The sequence below is a fragment of the Ornithodoros turicata genome, chromosome 7 (genome assembly GCF_037126465.1).
Source record: "Ornithodoros turicata isolate Travis chromosome 7, ASM3712646v1, whole genome shotgun sequence".
Classification (NCBI taxonomy): domain Eukaryota; kingdom Metazoa; phylum Arthropoda; class Arachnida; order Ixodida; family Argasidae; genus Ornithodoros; species Ornithodoros turicata.
In genome coordinates this window covers 19,813,174-19,831,134 of record NC_088207.1, presented here as the reverse complement: position 1 = coordinate 19,831,134, position 17,961 = coordinate 19,813,174, and the positions used below count along the sequence as shown (strand labels likewise).

Sequence of the window (17,961 nt, the reverse complement as noted above, 5' to 3'; positions counted from 1 at the left end):
AATAGACATCCTACGTTTTTTGTTTTTTTTTACTTCGCCGGGTTTGGTGCCTGTTCCGTAGTAAAGGTCACTCTTAGACAGCGCCAAACCAGTAAAAAAATAGCTTCAACTTTCATTGATTTCTTTTTTCGAGTAATTAACTGGTTTCGGTTTAGAAATTCCTTGCACGGAGCAGTGCAGGAATGCGCTCTTTCATTCAACTATCCTGCAGCGAAATTCGTGTTCATCCGCTGCATTAGCGAAATAGCTTTAACGCCAGTGGCAAGTTGTCATTATTGCGATAAAGGCGCTCTGTCTGGCCCATGCAATGACACGACCGCAATGCTGTTTACGAGTTTAATGGAAAACGAGAAGCCATATCAAGCCCTCGCTCGCCGCTGTTCCTTATCTTGCGGCTCCACCGCACCCAATGCAAGCGGATGAACACAAATTTGAGCGCATGATAGTTGAGCGAAACAGCGCATTGCTGCACTGCTCGGCGTCAGAAATTTGTAAACCGGAACCAGTTAATTACTCGAAAAAAAAAATCAATACAAGTCGAAGTTATTTTTTTTTACTGGTTTGGCACTGTCTCAGAGTGGCCATTGCTACGGCACAGGTACAAAAACCCGGCGGAGTAAAACAAAAAATCAGGATGTTTACTTAATTAACGAGCGCATGCTAATGAGAAACTGAGCGGCCAGTTTGCAGCAGACGCATCAAGGATGCTAACAGAAAAATAAAGTTTCCCGACAGGTGGCGCCGTTTTCGAGTTATTCAGGCGGGAGATTTTCGTGAAACACCCTCTGTCATGAGTCTAGAGAGTGGATTTTTAAGCACTAACAGGTAGCGCTCTCGCGGAGACACGGCTCGCCGGCGTGTCTCTACTCTGCTCCCTATTTAATGACTCTAGTTGCAGCCTGGCAGCCGAGGCTGGCAGGTTTTGTGACCCGCGAGATTGAAAGGCGCTCCAGGATTGCGCGCTACTCTCGTGGTCTTTTCTGCGAGTGTGTAATCCTTATTTCCAGTTCTCCCGACATATTTGTTTTCGAGTCTTTTCATGCTCCTTTAAAGTTAACTTTATCATAACTTTACTTACCACGGCGTATGTGACAGGTTCCCTTTTTCTCGCGTGCGTCAGGGAGGCACGCACAGGTTCCCGAGCTGTCGCAGTAGGACATGAACGCACTGCAGCGGCCAAGAGCGTCACTGCACGGACTTCCAAGTGCAAGGGCTGCACGAGACAGAGAATGTGATTAGTTGATATTGGCATTAAAGGGATTGTGGCGCTCGGACATTTCTAACATGGACGGACACGGAGAGCGGTCGTACCCGTGTACAACTCTCAGGCGAGTTCACATTGCTTCCAATGGACCATTTTCCTGAGATGTGGAGCCCTCTCGAATGTCGTCTGCTACTGGCTGAAAACAAATGCACGTGAGGGAGCGCTGCGGTTTTCTTTCGTTCCAGCATACTTCGTGCATTCACTTTTTGAGTACCCATCTCAGGCTTCGAGGTCTATTCCTGCTGCTTCTCCCTGTACAAAGTGTAAGTGTCCGTTTGATGTATGCAACATGACCCTGGAGCAAACCGTGTCCGTGTCATTCCATGCCAGACTAATAAGCTGTGCACAATTGTTTTGAAGAAGAGGAAGAAAAAGATTCTTGCGCTTGTTGAGCGCAGTGAAGTCATCCAGCACTAAAGTTATTCGTTATCGTTCCTGGGTCCTTTCATACATTACTGGTGCCGAGAAGCGTAGCCTCACTCATTGACGGAAGCATTGACGGAAGCAATCCAGGAACGGGATAATGGTGCATAGCAGCGTTAACGTAGTAATGGCTACGGCTGTTTTCAGCTATGGTTTCAGCTATTGTTTCCATTGTTTTCAACCAGAAGAGCAGAAGACGCGGGATGCGCATGCGCACAGCGATCGCGTGAAAATGGCAGATTGTATTCTATATTATTGCTACGCTTACGCTTGCGCGAAGCGTATTGCGTTTACGCAAGTTTCCTCACAGAACGGGACCGCGGACAGATGGTTTGCGCTTGCGTTACCTGCGTCGATAAAACCAAACTTGGCTCATGTGCATGCGGTGCGTCGCCGAAATCACCTTACGGAAAGCGTCTGCCGACACGGAGAGCGCCTTTGTACACGAGCCGAACGGAAGGAGTTGACTCAACTTCAACTTTTCCGGCTGTAGCGCCGCAAGCAGTAGCCAAATGTCCAATAGAAATCGGGTACATAGCGCATGCGCACTGTTACGCATTGATAAGAAAATTGATACTACCTTCAGCTACATCTTGACATTATTATTTCTTACCAATGGTGAGCGAACTAAGGACGATTCGTCGACTAAGTATTTAGCAGCCCTACAGTTTCTTTGGGGGGAGGGGGGGGGGGTCTGCTATTTTCCAATACGTATTTTATCTGCGGTTCCCTTCGAATGTACCGCTAAAGATTCTCCAGCTTAAAGAGACCATCAAACGCAAAATTTTCGCGAATTCCGAGCACTCTGCCGGAAACGGTTCTCATGATCCCTCACTATCATACAGACATCGACCTTTTACCGTATTCAGTGCACCGGGGGCGCAGTTATCACGCAAAAATAGCGGGGCGTCGCCGCCGGACACATCCCTTCGAAGTGGGCTTACGCCATCAACGTCCAGTCCTCTCAGCCAATTGTGGACGACCTGGAGCACACACCCCGCGGGACCACGTGGGTGATGGTTTCGGTTTGGACAACAACGACGTCGTATACCTGCCGTCAAAATGAGTACAAATATGGCGAAACGCAAATTGTCTGCGATGAAGGGAGGGATTATGTGACGCACACTGCGTCTAGGAATCGTTCGGTACGCAGCAGCTTCAAAAAGCCAGCTTCAAAACTTTGCAAGCTTGCTTGCAAATTTAGCAATTTGCTCGCGCAAAAGACCGCCGTTCGCGAATCGGCGGCATCCTATGATGATATTACGGCCAGTTCGCCTCGCAGGCGGGACGTATAGCATCCGCCGTTCAGTGCCGCAGTTCATATAGAATATTTTCGCTATTTGAGCGATTTTAAATTTCATATTTCACAGGATGAATGCGTTAGTACAGGGGAGCAAATGGAAAATGATTGTAGGTTTGTCAAATATACTTCCATGGTCCCTTTAATGCGTACCTGGAAGACACGCTCCGAAAGCAACGACGGTGTTGCCAGGGCACAGGCACTGGTTGTTAATGCATTGAGATCCCAGCACAAAGAAACGGCACTGTTCGGAATGGAAGCAGGTATCCCGGCCCTGTGCAGCTACAAGGATAGAATGAATTATTGGGTGAACAATAATGAAACGAGAGAAAAGAGAGTGATTGTTTGTGAAGAGTAGAGCGGCAGTGAAGCGATAATAGAATGCACGAAACTTATTCAGCAGTGACATGTGACCCCCTCCACCTGTTACCCATATGTAATATATGAGCTCTTTTTCTCTTACACGAAAATTAGGGAACAGAACTGAGACAGCGGGGGGTTACGAAACGTTTACCCGTATTTACTGGCAACTGCAACAACAACAACAACAGTTGAATGATGAACGGTGATGTAACAACACTGCATACAATGCCAACGAAGTGAGGAAGGGGGACAACAGAGATAGCTCTATCACGCTTTGCAAGCATCACAGACGGGTCCGTGCCGTCACATATCTACGTGGAATCAGGCCAGATGATGTTGAATATTGCTAATGCCCATGTCACATCGACTGTCTTCAATCATCATTGAAAGTGATGGCTATTGAACATGAGTGTAGCGCCTCCAAGCGTGTAGCCTGTCAACTTCTAAAACGGCACTGTATCCAATATGCTACCTGACAGGTTGACACATTCCATACTGAAAGGCGCCACGTACATGTTCATGCTTATTGAGGAATGCCAATATGACAGGGTTATAAGATAGATAGTGCGAGAGCTCTGGTGCCGAATGCGAGATTCGAGCAGTGGTCCGGAAGCCTTGCAAGGCGATGTTAGAGGAACTTTCTAATAGTCGCGATATTTAATGGTACACCCTTAACATAACTTCACCGCATAATTCCACGAATCAGGAGCGATAATAGTATCATTCTGTGCAATGACTATCTTCCAGCAGGTTATGTGGTGATGTTCTGCTCGATGCTAGCCGAGGATGGCAGTAATGTGGGGGAGGCAAACAGGCTTGCACACTTTCCGTAAATATACTCCAATTACCTTACTTATTACCAATCTATTTTTACAGTGCATAGCGTATCCTTGAAGAGCATTCAAAATAGAGAAAATAGACTGTTTCAGTCTAAGAAGAGTCCTTGGGTGCTGACCTGCGCATCGTCGAATGCCTAGGAACTGTACTCGTGTAGTTCCTAAAGTCATCATATCTTATTGACATCCTTTGGGTCTATTTTCCATCTTGTCGTTGGAGTCTCCCTCGATTATGCACTGGGATTAAATAGCTCGAGATTCTCTATGTCAATTTTCTGATGGCGCTCTTCATGTAGTGTCTTGACCTCTTCATATATTTGCCCTTTAGTCTTGCATCCCTTCTGTGGCATTTCGGGAGGTATATTTCCATAACTCCGCATTTTTTTTTCTCATCTAATCTAATGTAATCTAAACCAATTTACGCTAGTTACCGTAGGGCGCAGATAAGGTTTGCGGACTATGCTAAGAACGCAACAAGTTGCAATAAGTTGTACGCAAAAAGTAATTGATTACCATTACCAATTACTCGTCTCCAAATGTAATTCAGGAACGAGTTGAAAAGTAAGGCGTTTCTCCGGTCGTTACTCTGCATTCACGCAAATTATACCCGTCGCTCTGTGCCTTAGAAAAGAAGAAAAATATAGTTCAACGGCGGAACAACTAAAATAACACGAAAAACAGAAAAACGCCTAGGAGAGGTAGATCTGTACGTGTACATCTACTGCATTTATCGCCCTGGAAGACGTTGACCCGATTGTGGAAGAACATTGCCTTGAACTTCCCCATGACTCACTGAACCTCCAAAGGTTCAGCTACCGCCACACTGGTGTAGGAAGCGATTAAGGAGCGAGATCCTGAAATTCCCGAACGATATTACAATGACCTCAGCTTGCTATGGTAGAACGCCCCCAACAAAGGCTGACGGCACCACAAGGGGCAGAACATCTGAAACATAAGTTAATCCATGCCGGAAAAGTAATCAATTACCGAGTAGTCGACTACCCCGAAAAGTAACTGATTACTCGAAAAAGTACTCAAAAAACTAATTGATTACAAGTAACGCAATTACTAGTAACACGTCTGGTTGCAATAATGCAGATTTGTGGCTCTACACTGCTCGACAAAGAGCTCATATTACGAAGACCAACTTCTGAAGCAAGTATTACAGTATTCGGTCCTGGTTCTGCGCCAACGCTAGGAGGCGCTCCCGGAGGATATGCTTCAGAGCCGTATATAGAGAGAGTTTGGCCATTAGGAGGAGCTTAACTTGGCCGCGTCATGCGACGTCACGGCTGAACGACCTCCCTCTCCGCACTCTATTGTTGTCCGGTCGTCAACCTGTCGCCGACGCCATGTTGATGCAGAGCGTTGGTCACGATGCAAGTGGGAAGACACGTGCGTACCGCGTCCTTCAAGACACCTTCGTCCTTGAATCCTTTCAGTTTGGTAACTAAGCCACCATTCACAGGCGCCTGTGGGTGATAATCCGGCGCCACTGGTAGATTACAGTGAGTGCGACAAAGGTGCATATCGACCAGCTGGTGAACTGCATCAAGATGGCGCATACCTGCTGGCTGATAAGCGGATTTCGCTTGGATTCATGCTTTTTGCGCGGTGCAACACCAACTCTGACGTCAAAACAGGCTCCGCCCGTGATGCGGCAAAAGATCAAAAGATGGCCAAACTCTCTCTATATACGGCTCTGATATGCTTTACTAGTTTCATGTTTGCTACAGCCATATAAATGATAAGGAGAAGGGCCGTAGAAGAAAAGCTGGGAGAAAGCAATGGAGGAGAGCGAAATGACTTGTACGGGGCCGACACTTCCTCCCAGCATCCACGTCTGGGGGCCGCCATGATTGATACGGTGGGTACGGCCACGGCGTTTCATCGCGTGCACGCCAGTCCGCTTCGGCATCCCTGGTATCCAATCCAGTCCAAGTCCTGCTTCCTTCCTTGGGCTCCGAGAGCGAAGTGCGTTTGTTTTGTGTGCAGTCCTCGTGCGTGCTTGGATTGCGTCCTATTTCGCAAGCAACGGGAAGGTGTACTGTTTTGTGTACTATTGTACTGTTTAAACCTTCTGCAGCGACACGCAGGAACGGCGCACGGAGCATGCAGTTGATTCCGTTCGTAACATGTTAGGCTTACCGTATCTATCATGGCGGTTCAATTGTTAAGCCAGCCTCTTCGCCAGCTTGGTTTCTATAGTTATTATGAGAGTTTTATGGCTACAGCAGAGTCAGTGAGAGCTCTTTCCTCCCAAGTTACCTGGAAAGCATCCAGAACGTTCTCGAATGTAAACTGGAGTCTTTCGTCGGCATATGCATGTCCCATTAAGCACCCGCCCGGGCATTAAGCAGTAAGTGTTGTTATCCACGCAGTTGCGCTGTGAAAAGCAGGGCTCTCCAACGGTAGCTTCAACTGGATCTGAAAAAAAAAAAAAAAAAGAGAAAACCAAGTGGTCGATAAGCAGTGGGATGGGTCTTTTCTTCTTCTTTCTTTACATATTTGTGTACAAGGCTCAAGGCGGTGAAGTGTGAGTGCTGACCGCTTGTCTAGGAAATGCATGTATTTTGATATATTTCACTATTGGTCAAGGCTAGTTCGCCTTTCTGCGTTTAGGCTTGCTGGAAGCAGTTCGCGTTTGCGTGCGCTTTCTACTATATTAGAGGTAGAAGATGAAAATGCTTTCGTAGAAATAGACGAGGTTTGTGAGCATTTATCATAAGAATAGGTGGACGAAAAAAATAAATACATTTGAGGGTGCCAGTGATGGCCAGTAGTTAACTACATGTAGTTAAACTACTAGTTAAACTACCTGATTGTAGTTAAAAAGTAGTTATCAACTACTTGTAGAAATGTAGTGTGCAACTACTAGTTAAACTACCATTTCGAGTAGTTAACTACAGTAGTTAGGTTACTGCAGGCGCCAACTACTTCCGATTGTGCACGAAGGCCGGATTGTGCTTCCGACTTTTACCTTGAGCTACTTGTTTGGTGAGAAAGGAGGTGCAGAGCAATTGTCCTGTGCATGTGTACTAAATCTCTTTCATCGCTGCTTGTGATCCATATTTAGGTGTCTAAGTACACTATAGAATGGGATTGATGTTGATGGATAACGTTAAGTAGTTAGAGATGTAGTTAAAATACATTGTTGTAGCTAAAGAAGTAGTTTTAACTACCTGCCCTGAAAAGTAGTTGAACTACTAGTTAAACTACTACATCACGAAGTAGTTCGTAATTATAGTTAAACTACTGTAGAAGTAGTTAGCGGCCATCACTGGAGGGTGCCCTGAGTATACTCCCTATGAAAATACTGCAGTGCTTGCTAGAAAAAAAGATTGATTTGCTAGATTGAAAATAGTGCAGTGGTTGCTTCGCATCAATAGGATATCAACCGTATCATTAAGGTTGCATTCCTATGGGACTTTTGCGCATCTCTCATGCGAATGGGTAATGAAATGGCATTTTGCAAAATACTTTATTCACATACGAAATTAACAGCGCTCAACGCAAACGAATACGTGGATACACAGATAACAGCCTTCGTCTGTTTTTAGCACTTTTAATTTCGCCATGTCATACAACCAGGCCCAGTTTGTCGCTTTACGTATTCACATTCACCTTCCAGTTACGGTAACTGGAGCCAAATTACAAGTTACTTGTAATTTGGTACACACGTCTGGTCTACAGAGCTTACGACGGAATGTTAATGTGTCTTCCGTTGTCGAGCTGTTCTATGGCACAGATTAACAGATGCAGAAAACACCACGAGAGAGCTAAAAAAAAATGTCTTTGACAACGGAAAGTAGCTCACCAACCACCGTTAAATTGGCCCGGAATGTTCGGTTGTAAGGAGGCACGTGAAGAGCGACTTCTCCCTTGTCATGGATGGTGACATTTCTGATCTTGAGCTGCGTAAAAAGCCCCTGCTTCCAGACGTACAATCGCACGTCATACTTTGAGTTCTTCGTGACTTTACGTCCGTTATGTGTCCATCGGAGACCGGCAGATATTTCACCCTGCAGCGGAACAACGCATCGGAACCGTGCAGTTCCACCAGTCTGTCTCATCTCACTCTTGGGCGGATGGAGCTTCACTTGGCTGCTGTCAAAATAATGTCAAAATAATATAGAGCACTGTATGAACGATGTAGCAGGAACAGTCTGTAGCACAGTGTACCTTCTTGGCACAGTCTTTCAGACCACGCTTGCCAAATACTTGGCGCCAGATTTCCATGATTTACTCTTTGTTCTGTAAGAATGTTACTTGCACGAGCCAGGTTAGGGTACAGGTAACGACGCTCGAGCACGACGTCATCGCAACAGCAGGCAAATGCAGCGGTATAGGCACGATGAGCGGCTTCTACGCTACGTGAACTGTGCGCGCGTACGGCGCTGTCCCCAGAGGAGAGAAGCCAAGTTGGTAACTGAAGCTTAATTCCAATTGGACGATAACACGGCGACGTCACATCCTGGTGTATACACCGTCTGCTCAGCTTTGTGGCGGCCGGGCCTAGCTTGGACAGGGAATCGACGTTGCAAATTTCAGCGACATCACTTTCGATGATGAATGGCGCTGCGTTTCTCATTTTGGTGTTCGTCTGTTGTGGAGAGCGTCTGTTTTTGGTTCCTCCGATCCTCTGCCGCTGAAGAATCGCTTCTCCACCCCTGCCTCCACACGCGAGCGTCGTACCGAGGACGTAGTCTACAATTGTTCTACCGGAACCTTGCGCCCTCGTACTTCCGTCGGGAAAAATGCAAAAATAAATTGACTTCAACTTACGTTCCACGCTATGTTAATTTCGTACTTGTTATCATAATTCAACAATTTGATTCCGTTACGGAGCAACAATCGAAATTATATCGGACTCTTTCTTGCTTCGGCGCTAAGCAGTGAACGTCGTTTCAGCTCGCGCATCGGTATTTTTAGTCCATGCTGCGCGTGCACGCGCGAGCCACGCCATGGAGCAGTTCCGGTGAAAAATATAGTACGCGTTGCGAAGCGGACTGGCGTCTCTGTCCGACGGACGTGAAGATGAATGTTGTCAGTGATGATGTTGTCAATGTTGTCAATGATGTCAGTGATGGATGTTCTTAGTGTCAGTCATTCGCGAGAACTGTTGTCAGTGAATCGGTATTGAAAAATGCAGCAGTGCGCATCATGCTCTGCATACACGAAACACTAGAATCAGACCCGTTCCAGATCCACACGGCCACGATAGGTGTGCGCGCGCTCCTCCTGCTGTCTCATTGGATGTCGCCAATGTTTGCCCCCATGGGATCCCATTCGTTGCCGCCAAAGCTGGCTCTGTTTTCATCGCGTTTTTCTTCTAAACGACAGCGCTGTGTGTGAACAAATTTTGCGTGCATTATACTAATTGAAACACGGACTCTGATTTGAGAGCAAGTTGTTTTCGCATTTTAGTGCCCCTTTAATGGGCGGATGATTGGCAGCCGCGGTAAGGGACCTTTCTCAACCACGATATTAGTGAGTTTCAGTGCGTCGTACCCTGAACTCTAAAAACAGAACTTTACCGCGTAGCACGCTCTGAGCCAACCAGTGCCACGAATGATAGGGTTATCACATCTGATTCGAAAAGAGAGGTGGGCGTACGCCTTTTTGTGGCAAATTGGATATATGAAACTTGCCACAAAAAGGCGTACGCCCCCGTCGCTCTTCGAATAAGAAGCGATAACCCTATCATTCTTGGCAATGCTTGGCGCAGAGCGTGCTATGCGGTGAAGTTCTGTTTTTAGAATGTATCGCCTTTGCGTACGCAAGGGATAGCGTAGGCGGTACTGCGCAGGTGCAAAGCAAAGAGAGTTCCGCGCATTGCGCAGAATCATTACGCTATTCCTTACGTACGTATAGGCGATACCGTACGATGCACTAAAGCTCTGTTGAAAGCGTATGTGTCACAAGGCTTGTAATCCTAATTTCTACTCCTCCTGATGTTTCTTTAGTCGTTCGATGATCCTTTAATGCCGCAGTTTCAAAAAGCTGAAGTCAAGAGGATTGATCTGCCTGTGCAGGCTACATGCAACTGATTTCGTAACGCCCACGAACCAACAGATTGCAGGTACACAATTACATGATCGTAAGGGGAGATTAACTTTACTGACAACAAAGCCGGACATGAATCACAAGTGTAATTTCACTTACTCGCAGTCTCTGCAGGACGTGTTAGAGTGTTCGATGACGTCCTCAACCTCATAAATACCTGGAAGGCTTGTAGAGGTTGACGGCTGTGTAGTGCCGTTTGTAGCAACGCCGTAACACCAGATGGACAGGGCTATGAACTGGAAACGTGAACATGCGTCACTAACGCAACCACGAAGCAATTACACTCTTAAAAATGAACTTCACCGCATAGCACGCCCCTAGCCAATCATTATTTCGAATGATATCGTTATCTACCCTGATTTGTTCAAAACGGGAGGCGTACGCCTTTTCTGTGACAATTATGAACAGCACAAGTGTCACAGAAAAGGCGTACGCCTCCCGTTTTCAACAAACCAGGGCAGATAACGATATCATTCGAGATGAGGGTTGGCTAGGAGCCTGCTATGCGGTGAAGTTCATTTTTAAGAGTGTAGGACGGAACTCTAGTCGAGGCTCTCTACTAGCGTGTTCCAACAAAGCATGGCTAAATCTGTCCTTACTCACACTCTTAAAAATGAACTTCACCGCATAGCACGCTCCAGGCCAACCGTCATCCCGAACGATATCCTTATCTGCCCTGATTTGTTGAACACGGGAGGTGACGCCTTTTTTGTGACAATTATGAACAGAACAGCATAAGTTTCACAAAAAAGGCGTACGCCTCCCAATATCATTCGAGTTGTTTGTTGGCTAGGAGCGTGCTATGCGGTGAAGTTCATTTTTGAGAGTGCACTTATCGGGAAGCCCATCCGAAACAGTGTTTTAAACATATACAGGGTGTGTGCAGATAAAGTATACACTCTTAAAAATGAACTTCACCGCAGAGCACGCTCTTAGCCAACCATCATGTGGAATGATATCGTTATCTGCCCTGATTTGTTGAAAACGGGAGGCGTACGCCTTTTTTCTGACAATTATGAACAGCATAAGTGTCACAAAAATGGCGTACGCCCCCCGTTTTCAACAAATCAGGGCAGATAACGATATCATTCGAGATGATGGTTGGCTAAGAGCGTGCTCTGCGGTGAAGTTCATTTCTAAGAGTGTACTGCCTACCGGATTAACCTACAGTGGGACACGAGGGCGCATTTATGCGATCAAAACCAGCGAACACTGATCATGGTAACCAAACCCTGAGTAACAGAAAGACACGTCCACGTACACTCTTAAAAATGAACTTCACCGCATAGCAAGCTCCTAGCCAACCATCACCTCGAATGATAACGTTACCTGCCCTGACTTGTTGAAAACGGGAGGCGTACGCCTTTTCTGTGACACTTACGCTGTTCATAATTGTCACAGAAAAGGCGTACGCCTCCCGTTTTCAACAAATCAGGGCAGATAACGATATCATTCGAGATAATGGTTGGCTAAGAGCGTGCTATGCGGTGAAATTCAGTTTTAAGAGTGTAGACTCTTCTCTCCGTGCATTTCGTATGGGACGTGGCGTCCTCCTCACGGTTGCATCCAGGCACCGCTACACTATCCAAAATGAGTTTCACCACATAGCACGTTCCGAGCTAACCATCATCCCAAATGACAACATTCTTGCCCCTGATTTGTTGAAAACGGAAGGCGGAGCCTATTTTGTACCAGTTATGGGCTTGCATAATGGCTTCAAAATAGGCTCCGCCTACGGGTACCAAACAAATCATGGTGAAGAACGTTATTGTCATTCGGGATGATGGTTGGCTAGGAGCGCGCTATGCGGTGAAACTCATTTTTAAGAGTGTAGGAATACCAACGGTGCAGAAACCGAAATGAAGTCCCACATGAATGTTTATTCGCGTTACCTCGGTTTCTGCGCCGTTAGCACGCTCTGGCGGTTAGCGCGCGCAACTCTGCATGGACTATCGTGTTGCCATCGATAAAGCCCATTGGAAATCGTACATATAGAGAGAAGCTTGCATGGCTATTATTTTGTTACGAAGAGTTTTGTTACCACGATTTTTGTTGGTTTCTTCGTCTTGCGCCGCGGAAGGTTCTTCCGGTTAGCAGGCACAACGCAGTTACGTATACACGTCCACGGTTACAACAATGTTACGTGCGCATGTGTGGATATACCTTATCTGTACACACTCTGTACATATGGATGGGTAGTTGATGAGGGATAAGCTGTTTAGAAAGCTCTTTTGAGATCCCCCTTTTGAGTGATATGAGACCTACACCTAAAAAGTGTGTCAGATAGGACGTGATGTTTGCACCAGGAAGATCAACAATATTACAAACAGGCGTGACGCGCGATAACAAAATGTATGTTTACCCCTATTTCTTCCTTCAACATCAACATAACGTGCCTGTTCTTCATCTACTCGATAGCATAATCACGATGAATATATTATGACGATGCTACACTCTTGCTGTGGGGAAGCAGAAAGATGGACAGTCGCGGGAAAATTTGGGCGAACGTGACTGAAGACATGGGGCTCCACCTTCTGAATTATGGTTTGAATTATGGTTCTCCCACCTTCATGAGTCGCTGACTTCAGACCGACTGTTTGGACATATCGTTGTGTCCAAATGACCGTTCCAGGCACATCACATGGGCGGTGAGTTTGGACGGTAGGATTAGCGATCATCTTCCGATCTTCATCACGTTTAACAAATTTTCACGTACACTTCGGCACAAAGTTGTGACCATTACGAATTGGTCGGCCTTTCGCTCGCTATGCGCAGAAAGCACCCGCGAAGACATGTGTGCAAATCAGATGACTGAAGGCAGTGAGAAAGCGCTTCATTCGTCTAGCAAGCTTGTGAAGGTGGTCCCGAGTGATCTTGGCTCTAACCCACGGGTGGTGTAGCTGCGAGCATGCCGTCGGCTAGCTGAGCGCAAAGCGCGTCGGACTGGCCTGTTGGAGGATGTGGTGGAGGCTCGCCGTATGAACGAGTTAGTAACTAAGGAACTGGCGTCTGTTGACCGAAATCGTTGGAGGTGGTTCTGCAAAACGCTGTCGCCTTTCGATAGTCCTGCGAAAGTATGGCGGATCGCTAGAAGATTAAGAGAGCCGACACCTGACCGCAACCTGCTAGGTGCTCTAGCGTTATTGTTCTCTTCTAAGTCAGAGGGTGAAGTGGCTCTGGCTTTCTGTCATACCATTGGCACTCATTCCGTGGCAGCGTGTTCACCGGCCAGTTTGACCATGTTTGATGGAACAGATTGAAGCTAGTCCAGCCATCACTGATCGGGACAGGCATAGTGACTTTTCGCTCTCTGAGTTAAAGAACGCACTCCTCCTGTCACGTGTTCGATATTCCCCAGGCCCGGACAATATCACGTATCGGGCTATCCGTAACCTTAGAAGTGCCTGCTCGAGGTATTTAACACGTCCTGGAGAACCGGGAAAATACCTCACAGTTGGAAGGAAAAGCGAGTTGTCCCACTACTGAAGCCTGAATATCGCCCTCTCAGCTCTCTTCTTTCAGGACAGTGAGCTTGACTAGCTGCCTTGGCAAGTCGTTGGAGCGCATGAACCTCCACAGAATCGAGTGGGGGCTCGAGAGGCACGCCTTCTTCCCGCAGGAAATGACAGGATTCCGCCAGCACAGGTCCTCCATGGACCCTGTTCTTGACTTCATTACGTCGGTGGAAGAAGCAAAGGCGCGCAAGAAGACAGTGGTGGCTGCGTTTCTTGCGCTTATGACACCGTGAGTCGCGCCTCCATTCTGCACCCCCCACCCAAGCCGGCCTACCCTTCAGAGTTCTCATGGATTAAGGACTTCCTCCATGGCGGGCAACTATTTGTTCGCACCCGTCAAGGGGATACGAAGCATGTATCGATGACTCATGGAGTCCCACAGGGGAGCGTGTTGAGTCCAATTCTGTTTAACGTTGCCATGGCGGGTCTTCGGGGCTGTATTGGGAAGAAATTGTCAATTTCGATCTACGCGGATGACATCTGCATTTGGACCAGCGGCAAATTCCGTCCGGCCATCCAGCGGCGCCTGCAACACGCTTTGAACACTATTGAGCACTACCTCGCAACGGCCGGCATGGACATTTCGACTGAAAAGTCCGTGGTGCTCCCGTTTACGAGAAGGAGCATTCATCCTTTCCCTCTTTCAGTTGCTGGTGTACAGCTGAGGAGTGCATCTTTTCACCGTGACACCTATAGGTGTCACGGTAGACGCCAGGCTGGCTTGGGCGAAGCACATAGCAAGCTTGGAAGCCAAGGTCCACGGGTGGATTGCGGTGATCAAGCATCTGGTACGCATGAAGTGGGGCAGTGCCATGGCGTCGCTTTTGGCCGTCCACCGAGCTTTGGTTCGCGGGTCACTTGCACACAGCTTGCCTGTGTTGAATGGTCATCCACCTTCCTCAGTCCGTAAGCATCAGTGCCTCCTTGCGCGCAGCCTCCGAGTGTGCTACGGAGTCCCTCGGGGGCCAGAGGCCCATATGGTCATTGCCGAGGCGAAGGAAACCCCGCTTGAAGCTATTCGCTACGGGGAGACGTGTCGGCAGGACCTCCGCCTTCTAGCTGACCATCGGCGGCATCGCTAGTTATGAAGCTAGTTATGAGACGCAAGCACAGCAGCGTACACCCATGTGTCTCTCAACTGAAGGCTAGTATACCTGACTTCGTGGTCGCACCCACAGCTCCCAGCACTCCTCCTTGGGCTTTTCCGACGCCCTGCATCTCCCTGTCGGTGCATGGGCTAACAGGGAAGAAAGGCAACGTTGCTGCATGCGTGACGAAGCGGCTCACTCTTGATATGATGAGCTCGCGTTATGAGACTTCCACCGCAGTTTTCACATACGGCTCAACCACGAGGGTAAGTCATTCCCTTTGTCATTCCCTCCAAGTCAATTTGAGATGGCCATCATCTCTCACACGACACATCGTCAACAAGCGGTGAGCTTTATGCTATTCTTTTCGCCCTGCGGAAAATGACTGACAGCCCCCTTCGCTCCTGGGGCGTTTTTACGGATTCCAGATCTGCGCTGCAGTGTGTTGAAACTATGGGACTTCACGGCTTCCTCAGTCCTGTGATCATTGAAATTATGTAAGTACATAAGAAAACAAGCGCACTGGGCCACTCCATCGTCTTCCAGTGGATCCCGGGTCATATGGGCATCAGCGGAAACGAGGACGTAGATCGAACAGCCGCAGGCGCGCACCAGTGTACCCGGCGTGTCCCCATCATCTTATATCGGGGTGATCGCCGTTACCTCGTCTCAAGCCTCACTGGCCCCATGACGCAGTCTCAATGGCAACGTGACATCACCACCCAAACTCTGCTTTACTCCGTTCACTCCACATTGCTCATTCACTCCGCATGAGACCTAATGTGGCTTCTACATCGGCTTTCAAGCACCTCCTCGGTGTCGGCGCGTCCAGCCTCTGTCTCACATGTGGTGTGCGCGGTGACCCCCATCAGGTCCTCCTGGTCTGCGGGCAGCACGATCGCGAGCGCGCCCTCATGGAAACTGCTCTCGAACACGTCGATCAACGCCAGTTTGACATAGTCATTAGTCAAAATTCTCGGGCCATGGTTGGACCCTTCACATCTGATGCAAGGCCTACACTCTTAAAAATGAACTTCACCGCATAGCACGCTCCTAGCCAACCGTCATCTCGAATGACATCGTTATTTTCCCTGATTTGTTGAAAACGGGAGGCGTACGCCTTTTTATGACACTTATGCAGCTCATAATTGTCACAAAAATGGCGTACGCCTCCCCTTTCCAGCAAATCAGAGGAGAGAACGATGTCATTCGAGATGATGGTTGGCTAGGAGCGTGCTATGCGGTGAAGTTCTGTTTTAAGAGTGTAGGAGCTGTTGCTGAGTTCCTCTCCAGCACTGGACTAATGGACGAACTCTAATAGGACACCTTTTCATCATCATCACTTTCTCATCCCTTCCACAAGCGCAATGGGGCAGTGTACTGCCATGACGACGGAGAATGAACCACCACATCATCATCCCATTTATGTGTGTGTCGGTGTTAAAACAAAGCTTCACTACATAGCACGCATAAGGACAACCATTGTACAGAGTGATTCCTCTATCACTCTTGATTTGTGGAAAGCGCGGGGCGTACGCGTTTTGTGACAATTAACATTTCTTCATAAGTTTCACAAAAAGGCGTACGCCTTCTGGTTTCTACATATCGGCGAGAGAACGACGTAGCTCGGGATGGTGGTTGGCTAGGAGCGTGCTACGTGGTGGAGTTCATTTTTAAAAATGTACGGTGTGGTTTCACAGCTTCGAGATTTCTTGCACCAATGTGCAAGCATTTCTCGTTACCTTGACACCAATGCGGTAAGGAACGGAATTTATCCATCGCGTCGATGGCGTTTTATGAGGGAGAGAATTTCCCTATCCCTCTCGTGGCACGCGGCAATGATGAGAGGCCTGGGATTGGTCTGTTCGTGGAGCGTGCACCTTTTGAAGCACAGTTCCATTAGAAGTCGGCCCAAGATGCACATTCCCCCAGAGCGTTAGTCGTGACGTCGCCCGTCTCTGTGAGGGCTACAACGGTGAGCTCTCTCATTAGCGCCACCTCCGCCACACCAGGCAGAATTCCTTTGCAGCAAAGTTGAGGTCTAACGTTGAATCGCGTCCTAACAAATTATACATAAAATGAATGGGAACCTTTTCGAGAAACAGTCGCGCAGAGCCCTTCTTTTTTCGAAAGATAACCAACTTCTTGTTTGTTTCAGCAGACGTCTGCAGACAGCACACCCGCGATACATATACCAATGAAAGGGCTTAAAAATCTGAGCATATTGATTTGAAGTATAGCAATGACTAGCAATGAGGGACGTCTACACCTGGAGCAACGGCGCGTTAAATTTGGGGAAAAAATTGCGCGCAAGAGGAAGTTCGGCATTTTTTTTATATATATCGCAGAGCGTTGCACGTGCGCGCCAAAATTTGCGGGGAGGGGGAGGGTGGCGAATCTCTTTATTTCAGTAGAAGTCAGCCACAAAGGACGGCTTGCTATTCCTTTGTAACACTTGCGTCTGCCTTGCTAGCCTGGGTGTATACGAAAGCATTAGGAGATCGCAAGAATAGCATTTGAAACCCAGGAGACGCGCTAAAACGTCGAAAATAAACCACTCGAATTCAAGAAGCTCACACAAGAATAGAGGCGGTGAGGAAAAGCCCATCTTAGCACTTTCTCCCGTTGCATTCGTTTGAGTTCACCGTACGTCCCATCTACTGAATATCCTAAAATTGCATCCCCTATTCTAAAGAGACGCTACCTACACGCCTATATAACTCGAAGATGGAACTATGAACCTACGAAAATAATACAAGGACCTGGAGGTACGCATGGTTGGCATATACTCATGACTGTGCTTACGCCATATCTGTACAGCTTTTCTGCATTTGGTTACAAAGTGGAACACTCCACGAAGAGAATAGTAGAAAAGAAAACGGAACTTACGCAGTAGCAAACGAACGGAGGCCCCATGCTCTTCGAGAGATGGTCTTAATACGCCTTACGGCAATTCACAGATGCCGTGGAGCGGTAAAGAGATGCATACTGGAATTACACATGCGACTGGGACACCCGACGTCACCTTACCTTCGACACGGGCTGGCACTGCGTGATCAGTGCGATTATCTTGTGCTTGGCACGTCGGTCACCGCCTGAGGAGATA

At 47.7% G+C, this 17,961-nt stretch overlaps 1 protein-coding gene across 3 annotated transcripts in view; it reads right to left on the bottom strand.

Moving 5' to 3' along the window:
• LOC135400288 (uncharacterized) overlaps positions 1-17,961 on the bottom strand; it is a 24,292-nt gene extending 6,331 nt beyond the window's left edge. The window contains exons 1-6 of one of the 3 annotated variants that reach the window (XM_064632088.1): positions 17,745-17,961; positions 10,352-10,488; positions 8,004-8,290; positions 6,455-6,613; positions 3,141-3,269; positions 1,079-1,213 (exon numbers count right to left, since the gene is read on the bottom strand). In XM_064632088.1, the coding sequence (XP_064488158.1) occupies positions 1,079-1,213; positions 3,141-3,269; positions 6,455-6,613; positions 8,004-8,290; positions 10,352-10,488; positions 17,745-17,771 (874 nt within the window). In that variant the 5' untranslated portion in view covers positions 17,772-17,961. Of the gene's footprint in view, positions 1-1,078; positions 1,214-3,140; positions 3,270-6,454; positions 6,614-8,003; positions 8,294-10,351; positions 10,489-17,744 lie in introns of all 3 variants that reach the window. The other 2 variants (XM_064632089.1, XM_064632087.1) reach the window with 2 other exon arrangements.